The 20,443-nt window shown below is 32.9% G+C and overlaps 1 protein-coding gene across 3 annotated transcripts in view; it reads right to left on the bottom strand.

Annotated features, from left to right (window-relative positions):
• Window positions 1-1,182: 1,182 nt before the first annotated feature.
• LOC129958496 (uncharacterized) overlaps window positions 1,183-20,443 on the bottom strand; it is a 50,784-nt gene continuing 31,523 nt past the window's right edge. For all 3 annotated transcript variants that reach the window (XM_056071013.1, XM_056071011.1, XM_056071012.1), the window contains 2 exons: window positions 3,818-3,886; window positions 1,183-1,442 (listed from right to left, as the gene is read on the bottom strand). In XM_056071013.1, the coding sequence (XP_055926988.1) occupies window positions 1,385-1,442; window positions 3,818-3,886 (127 nt within the window). In that variant the 3' untranslated portion in view covers window positions 1,183-1,384. The remainder of the gene's footprint in view (window positions 1,443-3,817; window positions 3,887-20,443) is intronic.

The following is a 20,443-nucleotide window of genomic DNA, read 5'->3' on the forward strand; positions in this document are numbered from 1 at the left end:
ATTAGTTTTTGTAAAAATGGTTACCATATACATAAATTATATCCGAAATAAATTGCAGCAATTCAGAAAATTTCTAATAAAAATTTTTCGTAAAAAATTTAATGAAAATTCTAAAAATTGTACGAATAATTCTCTAAGTCTCAAATATATGCAAAAAAAGGGTATATAAAATATTTCTTAAGGCATAAAAATATTTGTGCAAATCAGGTAAAATTGATAGTTTTTGTAAAAATAACTATCATATGGATAAACAAGTTCAGCAATGAATTTCGGCATTTCAAACATTAAATAGTAAAAATTAACATTAACAGTAAATTATAAACATTAATAGTAAATAGTAAAAACAAAAAAGCATAAAATTGTATATGAATACTTCTGTATATGTGAAGGCTATAAAAAAGTGCACATTAAAGACAATTCATAGAATGTATATCAGGTAACATTGACAGTTTTCTTAAAAATAACTATCAGATTTACACTAGTTTAACAACAAACTGGAAAACATGGCAGGTTTTAAATATCACATTTCTAAATGCAAAAATAGCAAGTCGTACATACAAAACTTTTTTTTCGTAAAATATGAACCAAAAAAACATAAGATTGTATATGAATACATCCGTATAGTTGAAGAATATATAAAAAAAATTCATATAAGATGGTTTGTAAAATGTAAATTAAATTACATCGACAGTTTTCTTAAAAATGACTATAATATCCATAGACTAATTTAAATAGGAACTGCAATGCAAGGCATATTTTAAATAACACAAGCATAAATTTTTTAATGTATAAAAATAGCAGGTCACACAAACAAACGTTCGTTCGTTTTCATGTTTTCAAAGTATAAAATTACATTACCACAAAATCGAATTAATTCCACTGGTTTTTAAATTAAGATTGTTCATAAATTTATGGTATATAAAAGTGTAAATAAATTATTTGTAAATTTTAAAATGACTGATTGTGATTCAATGTTTTCATTGAAATTTAAACACCTATAGCATATAATTATAACTTATTTGAGGAATTTAAAAAAATTTTTAGAAACCCCATATTTGTGAAATGCATTACATTAAAATGCCAGGAAACATTTAAATATAATGCATATACATACAGTTTAAAATGAAGAATACAAATGAATTCAAAATATTCAACTGAAAATTCTTATACATTTTCATCATAACGAAAAAATAAATTTATCATCGCATTTGTAAATGTGGTTTTCTAACAGCAACATATAAAATGATATCAAAATTAATGCGCATACAAAAAAAATCATTTTTTTACTAAATTAGAAAGAGTAAATAATCCCCAAATCACCGGCCAGTTATAAAAGCTCAGATTTCTTAATCACAAAAGTCTTCAGCATTTCCATTTTTTCCTTCTATCTGAAATGGTCTTCAGCCCATGGTTCGAGGCGATCAAGTTTTACACCCAAAACTCTAAAAAGAAATAAAGAAAGAGTCACATTTTCTATAGAGAGTATTTTTAATAAAATAATATAGATACATTTGAATAAGTATCGTGTAATTGAGGCTGATGTTTTATAATTTGAAACTTAAATATGCTCACTATATGAATCGCAATTAAAGCAATACAGATTAAATTCAAAATTTCATAATTTCAAAAAAACTCTCATTTTGAATTTTCAGCAATCTTGAAAGCTATTAACTGTATAAAGCCCGCACACATGCGTATTGCTAGGGGAGAAAGTTGTTCTTTTGATCAATTATACCTTTAAACACTTCAATCTGGGCGGGCAACTGGGAAGAAAAGTTGAAAGTTGGCGTGCTTAGTTCAAAGATGATTCACCAAGTACCTAATTTAGCTTGCTGCTGTTTAAAAAAACATTTACTGTGGTGTATAAATCTATTTATCTGATTTCAACTCTAAGAACTAAGTAATACAAGCATTACGTTTCTTCTTTTAGACTTTTTATAATACTTGTGTATGCATACTATAAACAGGACTTACAATTTCGCGCAAACTCTGATTTTTTTATTATTGTGCAAAACTGAGCTACAGAAGTTTAAATGTGAAACTGTACCATGTTTTTTCTTTGACCATCAGGATATGCAATTCCTTCGCAGTGCAATATTGCTTATTTAGAGGAAACGAAGATTATTAGGGTTTCAATTTGACACGCTATTTGCCACTGAGTTCTTTGACTCATTCTTGTGATTCATACCTAATATCTATTTAAATGACACGTTAGTACAAGAAAACAGCAGTTACTACACATTATGAAAAGGAACAACAACCTCTCATGAAGGAAGAAACATTTTTAATTAGTCTTCAATAAAAAAATTGTACCAGTCGTCTTTTCTGATTAAACATGATACAATGATAACTGCAATAAGAACTTCAGGTAATAGCATTCCTTCTGTATTTTCTATTTGGAGGAACATCAAACCATTCATATTAAATGGAGTTCCACCCATTGTAAATACAACCCTTCTGGATGTTGAACTGAGACTATTTTTCATCAATTTTTTACGCACTTTATTATTTATATCTGATCATATCTCTAACCGCTTGCACTATAACTCCTTGATAGTTGCAAGGCTTATACGACAATTCCTGTTATTAATACGGAAAAAAAGCTGGCAAATTATTATGGCATTTTATCATGTCATCAGACATTCTATTGAGTCACTTTGAAAGAGGTGCATTCGGTTCAATTAAAACTTATTACAAAGCTATGAACTGTATATTTACTCCAGGTAGTAGAGGTAAATCTGTCGACATATACGACGCAGACAAATTGTTTAGAATTGCTTTTTATCAAATCTATGACTTATAAAATTGTCATGAAACGGACCAATGTGATAGGCTTTCTTCCTTTCCGGTAGTATACTAAATCTCATACCGAATTCAATTTTCCAACTCGTGCCATCCCCTCACAAAGCGAAAGTGGCAAATTTTACTATTTCAGAACACGATATAGAGAAAATAAAAAGAAATAAAGACAATAAAAGCTATAACAAAATGGTCGAGTTTAAAAATGTTATTAATGTCACGAAATGAACCTCAACTTTCCAATTAAATTCTCAGATGTTTTTTTTAATTTCTTACGCAGTTAAATGAATTAAATTTTTCAAGTCAAATCTGTAATTAATTTTAATTTATAAAAAAAATATATAATTATATTTATTTCTGACAGAAGATTCTCGGAGATCATAAAGAAATAGAAAATATAATTGCTTAGAAACATTGATTGAATCAGACACAGCAGTCTTTTAGTTATTCTACATAAGATTCATTGGAATTGAAAAACGTGTTAAGGCGTGAGAAATGAAGAAATACGCGAATTGAAAGGGTAGCCACTGTCTGACAGCTACCTGGACTTCCTAGGAAAATGCAGTCTAACCAGACACTTTCTCAGGTGTTGAAACAGACAGAAGTCACAGAAACCTACATCAAGACCAGAGGTGAGATAGAAAAATACCTGTCAATGGGAATTTTGCGGCAGAAGCCGCATATGTAGTTGTGCTGGAAGGCGTGTTGTAGGCAAACACAATATCAGAATGAACCATCTTTATGGTCGGATGATGTGTACACGGATGTCATGCGGCGGATTCCTTTGACACAAAAATATTGAAATTAGTCTAACGGTATGACAGGTGCTGCATTTCCGATGGTTCTGATATTGAGAGGTAGTTCACAGAAAATTGCAATTATTTTGAAAATTTTTTTGAATTAAACTCACCAGAGCAATTAATTTCTGGAATAGCCAAATATCTATCAGTATGAAATATTGCAATAATAGGTTAGTTCTTAAAAACTTTTTTGAACTTTCAATAATTAAATCACTTACTCAAGGCATTCATCTTCGGGTGGAGGTTCGATTGGAAATTCAATATCAGTGGAACCTTTACCTAAGAACCTAAAAATAGAAAAGTTAATTTTAAAATTTTCTATATCAGATTATAAAACACTCAAGTACAGGAAAATAATTTTTATCTAAATGAAGTGTTAAAATATATATTTCAACTAACAAAAAATAGACATGTTTTGGCTAGAGGTCTCATATTAATTTACAATACATTTTTTCAAAACATATTCTGGTTTCTCAAATTTAAGTGAAAATATAGAATGCTAATTCCTGTATACATAAATGTAGTATGAGCCCCTATGCTACTCCCTCTACCTCGCCGGCAGATGGCAGTAGTGTTCCAACTAGAAGTATAAGTGAGGCAAACGGCAGAAGAGAGACACTGGGTGCGAGAGTGTGTGAGCTTCGAAGTTGAAGGATAACAGCCATGCTATGTTCGCCTGAACTGCAACCAACCCTATACTTTTGCTTAATGTTCGTGTAGTCCTGTGTTCGTTTATTAAAATATGGAAAAGACAAACGTGCAGTCTTCTTTTGATTGAGGACACGATCCTACATGGGAGCTCTGGCCGGTTGGATTTTGGCCACTCAATACCCTAGACAAGGATGATGATCATACAAAAGTAGTATCTTCCACAACGGCAAACTGTGAGTAAAACTCTTTAATTGATGATTTTATTCGAAAAAAATATTTGATGCTTAATCTAGAATTTTGATGTAATACAAACTTTTAAATTTGATGAAAATTACAAGTGTAGGAAAATTGAGGAATAATTCATGAAGTTATTTGATGTTGAAGAAACAAATGTTCTTTTGAAGAAATTTGTTGATATTAATCGCCTATTTGATGTTCCTTTGATGCTGAATTTAATTCTTCTGTTTTCTTCCACGGTTATTTCATTTTTGAAGATAATTTTGAATTACTAATTTGAAGATTTCCTAACAAATTTTGAATTACTATTTGATGTTGTATTAAAAAATTTGTTTAGAAGAAAATTGTGAATTTATAATTGGAAGATTTCGCAACAAATTTAGAATTACTATGTGATGATTAATTAAAAAGTTTTCTAGAATATTTAAAATAATATTGCTGCTTATAATGAAGTTGATGCATATTTGAATTCATTTCTTAAGATTACTGGAATGAATATTCTTTGAACGAAATTTCGAATTAATACATTGCATCAAAATATTATTTTTTCATTTTTGAATTTATCTTGCATATTTTCTTAACATTTGTTGATAGCATATTCTGATTGAATATTTGGTGTCTTCTTTTTGAGTGTATAGTAATCACATAAATTTTTGAATAATTCTGTGAAAATTGTCTAAAAACATAGAATAATGGCTACTCTTAACGATTATCCACAAATTGCAAAGTCTTTAAAAACTAGTAGTACGAATAACATAAAACTTCTGCATCGTCTCGTTTTTGGTGAAGATGGCGATAGACAAAATCGATCAAGATTAAGAAAATTTTCGGAATTTCCAACTCCTTTCAATCTAGAGGAAACAAAACAAAAAATACTCCAAGATTTCCCCCTTAAAGATTTAATCGCGATTTGTAATATACTCCATTTAGAATTCTTTACTGATTTGGAAAAATGTTGTGATGTTATCCTTACTAATTTATGTGATCTATCATTGCTGGAAACGGAAGTTTCCGGTTTGAGCACTGACAATGACCTTGAAACGGAGCCACAACAAAATCCTAGCCATAACGAAATTCCTGATGCATCGAAAGAACTTCACTTTGAACACCGGAAATCGCCGATTGATTTAGATGCGCTGACTCAGGACTTTCCCCTTTCCTTGAATACTTCTGAGAGTTATTCCGAAAAAACTAACAACACTTTTTCTGCTTTTAGCTTGAAAGATATTGTCGAATTAATAAAACCTTTTTCGTCTCGTGATAACTATAGTGTGGAAACTTTCATTTCTGATGTGGAGGATATTTTTGATTTATACCAAATAAAAAATCCAATTCATCAAGTTATTTTTGTAAAGAAATGCTTAACTGGCCCAGCTTTAACTCTAATAAGGTCTATTCGCGGAATTAATAATTGGGAACAAATGAAAAACCACTTGATAGAAGAATTTTCTCAAAAAATTAATGGTCTTCAATTACATAATTTGATGCAAGCTAGACGGTTGAAACCTACCGAAACTTTGCAGGAATACTTTTTGGCCATGAGAGATTTAGCACATAAAGGCTCTCTTGATGAATCGTCCTTAATAGATTATGTTATAAATGGCATTCCTGATTCTTCAAACAACAAAATTATTTTATATGGCTGTAAATCCATTTCTGAATTTAAAGAAAAATTGAAAATTTATGAAAAACTCTTTTATGCTTCAAAAACTTTTAAACAACATGTAGATAGGAAAAATGATGATCACACACATGGTGCAAGGCTTGACCACAAACGTATCACGCAACCACAACCCACTTGTTACTCATGTGGACTTAAAGGTCACAAAAGTACCTCGTGCACAAATAAAGAACGTGGTAAGAAATGTTATGGATGCAAAAACTTCGGCCATATACATGCTAATTGCCCCAAAAATTCTACCAATTCTATATCAACAGCTAATCGCAACACCTCCACCCCTTCGGATAGAACTGTTCACCCAATTTCTGAATCGTCTGGACAAATTTCCGCAAATCCGATGCATGTTCCCATAACTCTTGCCAAAATTCAATTTACTGCTCTTTGTGACACCGGTTCACAAGCCACTATAATTAACGACAAAACATATCGAAGCATTAGATCCCCACCATTGCATCCTTCATGCATAACATTCTCAGGAATTGGTCGAGACAAAATACACAGCATTGGATTTTTTCAAGATTTTATTACAATTGAAGACACAACACTCCCTGCCAAAATTTATGTTGTTAGCGACACTTCAATTCCCCTTGATGTCATCATTGGCATGGACTTTTTGCAACAAACCGAGTTTACATTTGGTAAACAGGGCATACGCCTATGTAACAAGAGTACGTATGACATGTTAATTGCTATCGCTAATGTCTATGAAGATTCAGCATCTGTTGTTGATCTTTCCCACATTATTAATAACAAAATTCGTGATGAAGTTCAAAACTTGATAAATAGTTACAAACCTAACAAAATTAAGGACACTAAATTGAAAATGAAAATTGTTTTGCAAGATGACATTCCCGTTTGTCAAAGGGCTAGGCGACTCTCTTTCCCTGAAAAACAAAAGGTAAACGAACAAATCACCGAATGGTTAGATAAAGGAATTATTAGGAACAGTTGTTCCGATTACTGTTCTCCACTAGTGTTATGTAAAAAAAAGGATGGCAACTTAAGATTGTGCATAGATTATCGTAAATTGAATGCTAAAACAATTAAAGATAGGTATCCGTTACCGTTGATTGAGGAAGTTCTTGATCAATTACATGCCGGAAAATTTTTCTCCACCATTGATCTAAAAAATGGATTCTTCCATGTGGAAATGGAGGAAGACAGTAAGAAATATACCTCATTTGTCACACATGATGGTCAGTACGAATTTAACAAAGTACCATTTGGCCTTTGCAACAGCCCAAGTATTTTTCAAAGATACATTAACAATGTGTTCCGTGATCTCCTTAAGGAAGGCATTGTTATTATCTTTATGGATGACATCATTATACCCAGTTCCAATGAGTTGGAAGGTATACAGCGCTTAGCCATGGTATTAAAAACTGCATCTGAATATGGATTGGAACTAAATTTGAAGAAATGTAAATTCTTAAAATAAAAAATTGACTTTCTTGGCTATATAATAGAAAACGGCAAAATCACTCCCTCTTTGGATAAAACCGCCGCTGTTCAAAATTTTCCACAGCCCAAAAACGTCAAACAAATTCAAAGTTTTCTCGGACTCACTGGCTACTTCCGAAAATTTATCAAAGATTACGCACTAGTAGCCAAGCCATTAAGCGACTTACTTCGCGCCAACACAGTATTCTATTTTGGTCCCGAACAACAATCAGCATTCATAACTTTAAAGCAAAAGCTTTCTGAAAATCCTGTATTGCATATTTACAGACAGGGTGCAGAATTAGAATTGCATACTGACGCAAGTAAATTTGGCTACGGCGCAATTCTCTTGCAGCGATCTGACGATAATAAGCTTCACCCAATTCACTATATGAGCAAAAAAACATCCCCCCAAGAAGAAACTAACTCAAGTTACGAACTTGAAGTTTTGGCGATTATTGTAGCTTTAAAAAAATTCCGCAACTATTTGATAGGCACTAAATTTAAAATTGTAACAGACTGTTCAGCTTTTCAAAAAACTATGAGCAAAGCACAGCTCACACCCAAAATTGCTAGATGGGCATTGTTTTTGGAAGATTTTCATTATGAAATTGTACATCGCCCAGGGAAGCAAATGAAGCATGTAGATTGTTTAAGCCGATATCCTATTATGATGATAATACATGATGACTTGACTTCTAAAATCGTCCACTGTCAAAAAGCTGACGAATATATCAATTCCATTAAACTACTTCTGGCAAACAAACAAATTAACGACTTTATTCTGAAGAATAACATAATGTATAAAATTGTAAACGATTCTGATCTCCTAGTGGTCCCTCAACAAATACAAGCTGAAGTCGTTAAAAATTTCCACTCTAAAGGACATTTCGGTATAAATAAAACAGAAAATAGTCTAAAACAAAGTTTTTATTTCCCAAACATGCGTAAATGCGTAGAAGATGTCATATCGAATTGCATTGAATGTATTCTCGTGAACAAAAAGCGAGGTAAAAGTGAAGGATTATTAAACCCCATTCCAAAAGACGATGTACCTTTCAGTACATACCACGTTGACTTTTTAGGACCCCTGCCTTCGACTAATAAAAAATACAACCACATTCTTACAGTAGTCGATGCATTCACAAAATTTACTTGGATCTATCCTGTTAAATCTACATCTTCACAAAACGCCATAGAGAAACTCAAACAACAAGAAATAACATTCGGAAACCCAAATCGGATCATAACAGATAAAGGCAGTGCATTCACATCTAAAGAGTTTCAAGAATATTGTGACACTGAAAAAATTCAACATTTAAGTATTACAACCGGTTCATGGTACAATTATTCCAGTTTTAGCCAAACTTTCTATTGATGACCCCACCAAATGTTGCAAATTCGTCCCCGCAGTCCAAAAGACACTTAACTCCACAGTTTCAAGGAGTACACAAAGAACACCTTTTGAGCTTTTAACAGGAGTAAAGCTCAGAACCAAACAAGATTTACAAATCCTTGAGCTTCTCGAACAGGAGAACATCAACGCTTTTATAACTGATCGTGAGAATATCCGAGATGAAGCCAAAAAGAACATCCTAAAAATTCAAGAGGAGAATCGACGTACTTACAATAAGAACCGAAAAACTGCTCATCAGTATAAAAAAGGTGATTTGGTGGCAATACGAAGGACCCAGTTTGGCACTGGCTTAAAACTGCGACCAAAGTTTTTTGGCCCGTATGAAGTGCTACAAGTCAAGCCTAATGACCGCTATGATGTTAAAAAAGTTGGTCAGCACGACGGACCAAACTCTACCTCCACTGCAGCCGACAACATGAAAATTTGGTGCAGAGACAATTGAAACACCGACTTACTGCACTAAACAAGAAGCATTTGTGTTTTTTTCTCCATGTTATTGTCTACGTACTTTGTCTGTTTTGGGTTTTTTGTTCCTTTCAGGTTTTTCTTCAAATTCCCTCTCCGCTGTGGGCAGCTGGAAGTGTCAGGACGGCCTGTAGTATGAGCCCCTATACTACTCCCTCTACCTCGCCGGCAGATGGCAGTAGTGTTCCAACTAGAAGTATAAGTGAGGCAAACGGCAGAAGAGAGACACTGGGTGCGAGAGTGTGTGAGCTTCAAAGTTGAAGGATAACAGCCATGCTATGTTCGCCTGAACTGCAACCAACCCTATACTTTTGTTCTTTTGCTTAATGTTCGTGTAGTCCTGTGTTCGTTTATTAAAATATGGAAAAGACAAAGGTGCAGTCTTCTTTTGATTGAGGACACGATCCTACATAAATAAATTGTAAATGGAAGAAAAATGCTGAAATAACTACCAGCTTCTGGAAATACGTGTTGTTGTTACGTTTATGAACATGAAAGCATTTTGAACGATGTAACAGGCATGTAAATCACACAAGAAGATAAGAAATAAAGAGGGGCAATGTATAAGATAATTTGTAAGTATTATAAAGAAGATAAATGTTTATTTTTTATACCAAAAAATATGAATCAAAAGAATACATGTAGAATTTAACTCCCGCTGCAAAGTTTTTTGTTGTTCTCTTTGTCAGTCATCGCCAAAATCTCATCAAAAACGTAATAAAAATTATAAGTACTTCATTTATCTACTCTTCTTTTTTAATATTACAATAGAAAATCAGTAGAATTATACCTCCATATGCAAACACAAATTATTCAAACCTTTTTCATATTTCAGATAAATATGAAATGCCTATTTGTAAATCTGCTTCTCATAATTCAAACTTCCCAACTTACTGCTTAAACAACACAAACAATTTTGAGTTGTGAATTGATTAGCATTAATTATAAAGAGAGTAGAAACAGGGGTTCACTTTAAAAATAAGATTCCGGATCCAAGGGCACCGGATCACACCAGCTGCTGGTATATTGATGACATATTTATTTTTCCTATTAATTTGTTTTAGACTGATGCCTGATGATATTGTAGTAATTCGCAGCATCATTGCAGTGTAAATAAATTATTATACTGCATAAAATAAAGTTTATGTCCTTTTTCTATAGGTAAAATTAATACTATTTTAATTTGGAGAATTTAATTCCGTAATTGCCTTTCATCACCCAACAGTTCATATTTTTTGCCGTGTTCTGTCCAAAAGTTATCATATTTTTAATGAAAATTGTGTATTGAAATGTTCATTATAAATCCAACACAGCAGTCGAAATTTTTGCCGAACGGTCCTGGGGTATAGCTGGCAAGTGCCCAGTTGATCGCCTTACAATTGATCGATACACATCGAGAATGTTTTAGTAATTTCAAAAACTGTCCACGCTTACCAAATGCATCAACTGTAAAATTTACATCGCAATTAACTACACTATTTGAGTATTATTGTCAGGTAAAAGAAATAAAAAGGGATTTTTAAAAATTATGTAATCTAATTGTTGTGGATAAATTGAATGAAAAATTAGATTTCAAAATGAAAGAACACATAGGTATCCGCGAAGGAAAAACATGGCTTCTGCCAACTGAGTTAGGTTGCAAATGCGACATTTTTTTCTTTTTTTAAATTTCATGGTAAATTATTATAAGACGTAAATAATTCTAAATTACATATTAATGAAACGAAAGCATCATTCTGTCAAAAGCAAGCGATGAAAAGTGAGTCATTACGTCGAAACAAAAATCAAAATGTTAAACCGGAAAGGATTTATTTATGCGAGGGAAAGGGGGAAAGCTTTTCACTCGTATATATATATATATATATATATATATATATATATATATATATATAAACATTATTTGTTGTGAAGCATGATGCAGTTTGAAGACAGTGAAGATACTTTTAATTTCGTGACGTCGTTTTATTTCATCTTGAAGAAGCAGGCATATGTACAAGCGATGAGCACACAGAACGAAACAGAAAAGGAATGAGGAAAAAGCTTTTGGACATTTTATCCCTGGTCTTATATAACCTATGATTTTGATAGGGAAAACATTTCTTCATAGGGCTAATATATTACGAGATTTCGGTACGGATTTTCGTTACACGCGTGGACAAGGTAGAGGAAAACACAGGGAGATTTGAAAAAAAAATTGCCTGATCAGCGGTATTTTATCTTTTCACGCGGAGTGTGGGAAAGTTAGTTTTAGCTGATTCAGCAGTTTAACAAAGCTTCTCTTGAATTAATTAAGTAGAGGCAGTAGAATTGGATCACGAAATAAGAGAATATTTTAGAAAAAAGTTACTATGGGCTAAATTAAGATAAAATCTTGAAAATTAATTAAATTGAAATTAAGAGTTTAAAATATCATTACACACACACACACACACATATATATATATATATATAATACATAAAATCCTAATTAATTTCCTAATTTTTATCTTAATTTAACCCATATTAATTCTAAAATGTTCTCTCATTTTCTTATCCACTCTTCCGCATTTGTATTACAATGTTGACTGACTTATTTCTTACCACTTATTCTTGTATATAAATTATGCCTCCCGGGATGGAATAAACCGAAGTTAAAAATTCAAAAGTTTCTTTTGCTCGGCCACGCAATTGCTACAGTTTGTTTACATGTATATACAGTTTTTTTTTTTTTTTTTTTTTTTTTTAACTGACGGTACTCAGAGAACTCTCTCTGTAGCTTGAACTATCAGCCGCAAAGCCACCAAATTTTTTACGGGGATAATTGACAACATGGGAAAAGGGAATCCGCGAAAAAATATTTCTAGTTCCTAAAGATGCCGATAGGGGGAAATGTGGCACTTTACACTTTAAGATAACTAAAACTGCATAAAACACAGGGAAAAATTGCAAAATGCAAAATTCCGATTACATAGTCTACACTAGCACCAGTATTTAATGTTATAAAAAAGAAGCGGGGCATTTAAAATCATTTCAAGTATCAGTTGATTTGTAAAAGGCGCCCCACTTTAGCACAGCGTGCATTATTTGTGAAGTTCTTTTATCATAATCAATCCAATGCAGCGGCCGCTCTTCGCGAATTTAGAAGTCGAAACAATTTACGTAAAGGATCTCTATCAATTAATGCAGTGAAATCAATGATTAAAAAAAATTGAAAGAACAGGTTCTCTCGCAACTTGGCCTGGTAGAGGACAGGAACCGATATCGGAGGATACGATCACAGATGTTGCGACTGCAGTCGTTGAAAAAAAATCAGACGAGTACTGCTGGTAATAGCAGCACACGTGGAGTTGCCCGACAACTGGATGTTAGTGCTTCAATAGTACGGAAAGTTTTAAGAAAAATTCTTCAATTTTATCCATATAAAATTAGCCTTTTGCATGAATTAAAACCTACAGATTATGATCTTCGATTAACCTTTGCTTTGACATTTCTTAGCAGGATGGAGGTCGATGAGACTTGGGCAATTCTCTGGAGTGATGAGGTCCATTTTTATTTGAATAGGACTGTTAACACACAGAATTCTAGAATTTGGGCATCTGAACAACCTCATGCATTTCAAGAAATCCCACTCCATTCTCAAAAAGTAACTGTTTGGTGTGGTTTTTCAGCAAATTATATCATTTTTTTTCAGACTATTACCCAACCAGGACCGCAGGCCTGTTCTATAAATGCTCAAAGATATCATGATATGCTCAGTAGTTTTGTCATCCCACAACTTCAGCAAAGGTAATGCTTAGATTAAATTGTCTTTATGCAGGATGGAGCACCATCACATATTGGTACATCCGTACAGCAACTGTTGCACCATCATTTTACAGAAGAAAGAGTCATTAGTCGCTGTTTTCGTGTTGCATGGCCACCTCGCTCCCCGGATCTAATCCCATGTGACTTTTTTATGTGGGTTATTTAAAATCGAAGATTTATCTTGGTGGAGTGTCGCACTTATCAGTTTTAAAAGAAAACATAACACAGACTGTTATCAGCATGCCTCCTGAAATGTTGCATTCAGCTATAGAGAGTACGATGTACAGAATGCAATGCTTAGTCCAATAAAATGCAGGTCATATTGAAAATAGCCGATGTCTTCCCCGGGAAAGCGATTCTACTCAATAAAAACAAAAGATCAAAGAATAAAAAAGCAGTCGAATAGAATTTCCTTTTTTTTTAAATTTATTATTTACAGAAGTTATTTATTAGTATAAAGCACATTTGTAGAAAAATAAATTTTTTGTTATTCATTTATCTGCTTACTGTAGCTTTTTAAGATTTTATTGCGCAGTTAAACTCAAAATTTAGATCAAACGCGCCACATTTCCCCTATCGGCAACTTTTCGAACTACATTTTTTTTCGCGGATTCCTTTTCCCCATATTGTTAAAAGTCCTCGAACAAAATTTGGTGGCTTTGTGGCTGATAGTTCGAGCTATATATATATATATATATATATATATATATATATATATATATATATATATATATATATATATATATATATATATGTGTGTGTGTGTGTGTGTGTGTGTGTGTGTGTGTGTGTGTGTGTGTGTGTGTTCGTGTTCGTTCGAACAATATCAATTATCTGCATGCAAATTCTGTTGGACAATGAATTCTTTTTGAGGTCAATGTATGAAATAAGTACGAATTTTGATTCTGAAGAAAGAAATCAGGCCAACGTTTCTCAACAACAGTCCTGATTTCACTCCTTTTTTGGAAATTATGTGGACAATATATACAGAAGCAATGTATTTTGTGGAATGGTGTTGCTTTACTCTCAGTGCAGTTCGATTAAGCAAGAAACTGCACAGTAATGGGCATCATAATTTCCTAGCGAAAGATATTCATCAGCAAATATTATTGCCACAATGATGTTAAATGCTATAAGACAAACTGTCAGTGTAAAAATTGTTTTCTATTGAGACGTTTGAATTTATAAACGCTGAGCATACTGGTTCAAAATGTTCCGTATTGTGCTCCGCTTTATTTTAAAAGTAGTGCACAAGAAATCAAAAAAGCAGTCTCATGCATGGAAACTTGTGAACCATTCGGAACGTATCAGTATCTCGAATTACTTGTACAAAAGCTATTGTCGGCAGACATAGAAAAACATTTTGAACTCTGTAGCTTCATTTTAAACAAGCAAGGTGAAAATCCAAAATAAATTAATAAGAATTATATTAACTTGTTTTGAAAATTCTCATAATATGCGACTAAATACGCATTAAGTACTGCTTTTCAATGTTTAGTACAGGATATGGAGGAATACATTTATAGACCCTTCTTCTTCGATGGTAATTTAATTTCTACTAAAAAAAGGCATATTTTATCTTGGCCGTCATCTGATTTTCTAAAGAAATCAGTGCAACGAAGGGATTCACCAAAACCTGGTTGCAAATGAGGGAGTGCTAACTCACAAATACTTTTAATCATGTACTTTTCGAATCAATTCTTTTAGAATAAATATTTTTCCTTGAATATGGAGTTTTCTGATAATGGTCCTCGCAATCGCTTGATTGCAAAAATTTTATATAAAGTAAGTTTAGATTTCTAAAAGATAAAGTTTACGTAAGAGAATCTGCAGGTAGAGGTGACTTTAAAAAACACTGAATATTCATGGCATAAAAAGATGTTACACCAATAGCATTGCAGGAAAAGCCAGAAAAATTTGTTACGAAGTTTCATCTCTATTTTTCGGCCGAAATCAAACATTTCAAGCAAAGACTATGGTAAAACGACTTTTTAAATTAAATTTTTCAGATGTCTAAGTATAACCACATTTTAAAAGAAATTTAACGAACAAGCACGATTTTCTTTTCATCATATTTTAAGTACAAAGTCTATTTCATGTTTATAAATATACTTTTTTTTAACAAATATAAAAACTGTAATGACATTATCAATTTAGTACAAATATTTCACTTTTTCAAAAGTTGATATTTACGCCTTTAAATGAATTTAAATAAGAATCTTATATATCTTGAACAAATATTTCACAAGCGAATTTTCGATAAAAACAGCTGTTACGTCATGGCATGCAAGAGCGCCACCTACAACAAATGTGATCTTGTTCATTCGAATGCTGTAACCCGTTGAAAGCGGTTGCACAAAATAAAGCCTGAATAACTACATAACGTCATCCGTATTTTCTTCTAATACATCCATTTTTAATCGACGATAACATTGGTCAAAAGCGAGCCGGAGCAAATACCATGGATAAAAAAGTTGAAAAAAGCGATGACCGAGAAGCGGTTTCAGAAAAGAAACTAAATAAACTGAAAGGCTCGATAAAAACTACTTTGAAAAGAATCGAAAGTTTTAGTGCCGAAAAGTCAGCTTCGAAAGACATTAACGCAATGGAATTAGAAGTGAAATTAAGGAAACTTGGACAATTGCAAGCACAGTTGGACAAGATATCCGAACAATATTGCGGTATTGAAACGTCGGAAGATATAGAAACCATCCTAGAAGATATTGATCAAATAAATATAAGGATTGAAGAAACAGAGGTAGGTCTGAAATTGCTATTAAATTCAATTAAAGATGAATTTAAAATTAACCCTGTTTCAAAGGATAATGCAGTAACTAAAATCCGACTACCGGAAATTCCATTACCAGAATTTTCTGGAAAAATAGCTGATTTTGCAAATTTTAAAAATTTATTTGTTAATTTAATTAGCAACAATGAGCAATTAAATGATTCTCAAAAGCTGTATTATCTCCGTGCATGCTTAAGAGGAGAAGCTAAATTATTAGAATCGTCTAGTGATAACTTTCAATCACTCTTTAAAGCATTATCAGATCGTTATGAAAATCAACGTCAATTGATAGACTCTCATATATTAGAAATAATAAATTTTGAGAAAATTAGTAGAGAATCTGCTAAAGAACTGTGTGCCTTAATAGACTGCGTTAATAAAAACATCAGAGCGTTAAAGGTTCTTACATTCGAACAAAATAAGCTATCTGATTTAATGCTTGTAAACATCATTCTACAGAAAGTAGATAAAGAGACAAGGAAGCAATTCGAGCTTTCTCTAAATACGGCAGAAATTCCTACATTTGAAAATTTGATGAAATTTCTAGAAAAGCGAAGTTCTTTGTTAGAAAATATTAACCGTATTCCTAGTAAATACGAAAGTCCACAAAATACGAGCATATTTAAAAGAGCGAAAACACTTATAGTTAATAATAAAAATTCCAATGCTAAAGCTTGTATTTTATGCAAAAACTATCACGCACTATTTAGATGCGTTACTTTTAAAAATATGTCTATCGATGACAGAAAGAACTTTGTTAGGAATAACAAATTATGCATTAACTGTCTTAAACCTCACCCGGGGATCTGCAAATCAAAATATTCTTGCAACATTCCAAGTTGCGGTAAAAGGCATAACTCGCTCATACATGATGAGTCAGCTGAAAATCGCGCTACCACTTCAGATCCAAGGGCACGGGCGAGCGAAAGCCAAACAGATGCAGAAACGAAACCGAAACTAAACGTACTAACCGAAGTATCTGCTTTGACGTTGAATCCGAGAGAGACTAAACAGGCGATAGAAGGGAATAAATCAGTTATATTAAACACTCTTCTTATTTATGTGAAAACTGCAGATGGTCGGAGAGTTCAATTAAGAGGGCTCTTAGACAATGCTTCGACTTTATGTATTCTTCGAGAAGATGTAGCTAGAAAATTGGGAATCAAACTAAAATCAATAAAACAAGGTATAACTGGTATAAATGGAATTACGCAGTTTATTAAACACGCTGCTAACATTGAAGTATCAAATCGAGATTATTCATTTTCACACATGGTGAAATGTTCTATTCTTCCTAAAATAACCGATGAGATTCCTGTATCGAAATTAAATATATCTGCATTAAATATTCCCTGTTCAATTGAACTAGCTGATTTCAATTTCCACACACCAGGTCAAATTGATATACTATTAGGAAGTGAGCTATTTTTTGAGATTTTAAAACCTGAGCAACTTCGTCTGCAAAATGGAGATGTAATATTACAAAATACTAAGTTTGGGTTATTTAGTTACAGGCATTCTTCCCCAGTTACCTCAAAAAGCCAATTGTTATCTCGTAAGTGAACCAAATTTAGATGAAGCAGTTAAACAATTTTTTGAATTGGAATCATTGCCGGGTAATGTTAAAGAAATAACAAAGAGTGAAGAAGAAATTTATTGTGAGGAGCATTTTGTTAAAACCTATAAAAGAGATAAAACGGGAAGATTTATAGTTCAGTTACCCATAAAGGAAAATGCCGAATCATTACTAGGAAATTCCAAAGGAAATGCAATCAAGCGCCTAAATGGTATCTGGAATAAATTAAACAAAAATAATACTATGGAAATCTTATATAAGGAATTTATGCGAGAATATGAGAGTTTAGAACACATGGAGGAGATAAAAATTGAAGATGATAGCAATGTGAACTATTACATTCCCCACCATGCGATATATAAACCTGAGAAAACGTCAACTCCCTTAAGAGTGGTTTTTGATGCAAGTGCAAAAACAACAAGTGGATATTCTCTGAATTCCATTTTACTAAATGGAGGTATTATTCAGCAAGATCTTTTTTCCATAGTAAGTAGATTCAGAAAGCACAGATATGCATTTAGTGCAGATATTAAAAAAATGTACAGACAAATACTGATCGATCCCACTCAAAGAGACTTACAGCGTATTGTCTGGAAATCAAGTGTAGATGGTCCAGTGAAGATTTACGAACTGTCTACAGTAACCTATGGAACAGTTTCTGCGCCATTTTTGGCTACCAGGACCTTAAGAGCTTTAGCAGATGAGGAAAAAAAGGACTTTCCTAAGGCTGCAGATGTGATTTGTTCTGATTTCTACATGGATGACATTCTGTCAGGTGATGCAACGCTAGAAGATACTAAAAATCTTCAAACCCAGATTTCTGAACTCCTCGGAAGAGCTGGATTTGAGCTTCACAAATGGGTCGCTAATAACTCTAATTTACTACAAAACCTGTCTACTACATCCTATTCATTTTCGAAAGAACAAAGTGTTAGTTCTGTAAAAACATTAGGTATGTTTTGGGATCCAAAAGAAGATTGCTTTACATATAAGGTAAAGATCAAGCCTAAGGACTCTTTTTCAAAAAGGGAAGTGCTGTCAGAAATAGCGAGTCTTTATGATCCACTTGGACTTTTAGGCCCTCTCATTACAAAGGCAAAAATATTTATCCAAGGACTTTGGAAGATAAAATTGGACTGGAATGAAAAATTACCATCTGATGCAATGACAGAATGGAAAAGGTTCTACATAAAACTCTCGGAAGTAAACAACTTCAGAATTCAAAGGTTTATTCTACTTCCTGATGCAATTCGCATTGAGATTCATGGATTTTCTGACGCATCAGAACGTGCCTATGCTGCTGTTGTCTATTTAAAGTGCTTCACCCAATCTGGACAGTTTAAAACTAGTCTAGTATGCAGCAAATCCAGAGTGGCTCCATTCAAGTCACTTACCATTCCCCGACTTGAACTGTGTGCTGCGTTGCTGTTATCTAGATTAGTGAAAAAGATAGTTCCAATTCTGCAATTACCCATTGATGTTATCTCATTGTGGACAGACTCTACTATTGTTTTGGCGTGGATCGAGACTGAGCCCTATAAGCTAAAAACATTCGTCAGCAATAGGGTTGCGGAGATCCAAACGCTCACATCAGATTGTCATTGGAAGCATGTAAGTAGCAAAAACAATCCTGCTGACATTATTTCTAAAGGATGCAGTGCAGATGAACTCATAAGAAATAAAATGTGGTTTGCTGGTCCAGATGAACTTACTGATGAACCAGTAGACAATCAATCCATGCAGGATTTTGCCTTTGCTGATGAACTAAAATGTGTTGTGACTCTAAACATTAATGACTCTAATTCAAATTTTTATGATGAACTCTTTAATCATACAAATAATTTCATAAAACTAATTAGAATAGTTAGCTTTATTTTCAGGTTTATTAACAACACTAAAGCTAAGGAGTCTCGTAATAAGATAAGTAAATATTTAACTACTGAGGAGCTGCAAAAAAGTACTGAATATTTAGCTAGTGTAGCTCAGTTGAGTGAATTTAAATCAGAAATACATGCACTAAATAAAGGTAAAAATATTTCTAAAACAAGTAAGTTAAGATCTTTAGATCCGTTCCTAGATGAAAAAGGATTACTTAGAGTTGGCGGTAGACTTAAAAATTCTGACTTGCCATTTGAATCTAAACATCAAATAATTTTACCCAGTAAGCATACATTCACTAAGTTACTTTTTGAGCATGTACATAAAAAATGTCTACATATTGGTGCACAAGGTTTGTTACATCAAATTAGACTACAATACTGGCCCTTAAATGGTAAAGGTATTGCAAGAAAAATTGTCCATGATTGTATTAGATGTTTTAGGCAAAGGCCTAGGGTGTTAGACCAGTTAATGGGAAATTTACCTTCAGAAAGAGTAACTCCTAGTTCTCCATTTTTAAATTCTGGTGTAGATTTTTGTGGTCCTTTTCAAATAAAGTTTAAAAACCAAAGAAAGGGAATATATTCAAAGGTTTATGTAGCAATTTTTGTATGTTTGTCAACTAAAGCTATTCACCTAGAAACGGTAACAGATTTGACGACTGAAGCTTTCATTGCATCTTTAAAGAGACTCTGCGCCCGTAGAGGCCGCATTGCAACATTGATGTCGGATAATGCATCTAATTTCAAGGGTGCAGCTTCAGAATTAAATCGCTTAAAAAAACTAGTTTGTCAGACTAATGAGACTTTAGCCAATTACCTATCCGCAGAATCAATCCAATGGAAATTTATACCCCCTTCTTCTCCCAATTTCGGAGGCTTATGGGAAGCAGGAGTAAAATCATTTAAACACCATCTTTATAGAACTT

Source organism: Argiope bruennichi, chromosome X1 (genome assembly GCF_947563725.1).
Source record: "Argiope bruennichi chromosome X1, qqArgBrue1.1, whole genome shotgun sequence".
Lineage (NCBI taxonomy): Eukaryota > Metazoa > Arthropoda > Arachnida > Araneae > Araneidae > Argiope > Argiope bruennichi.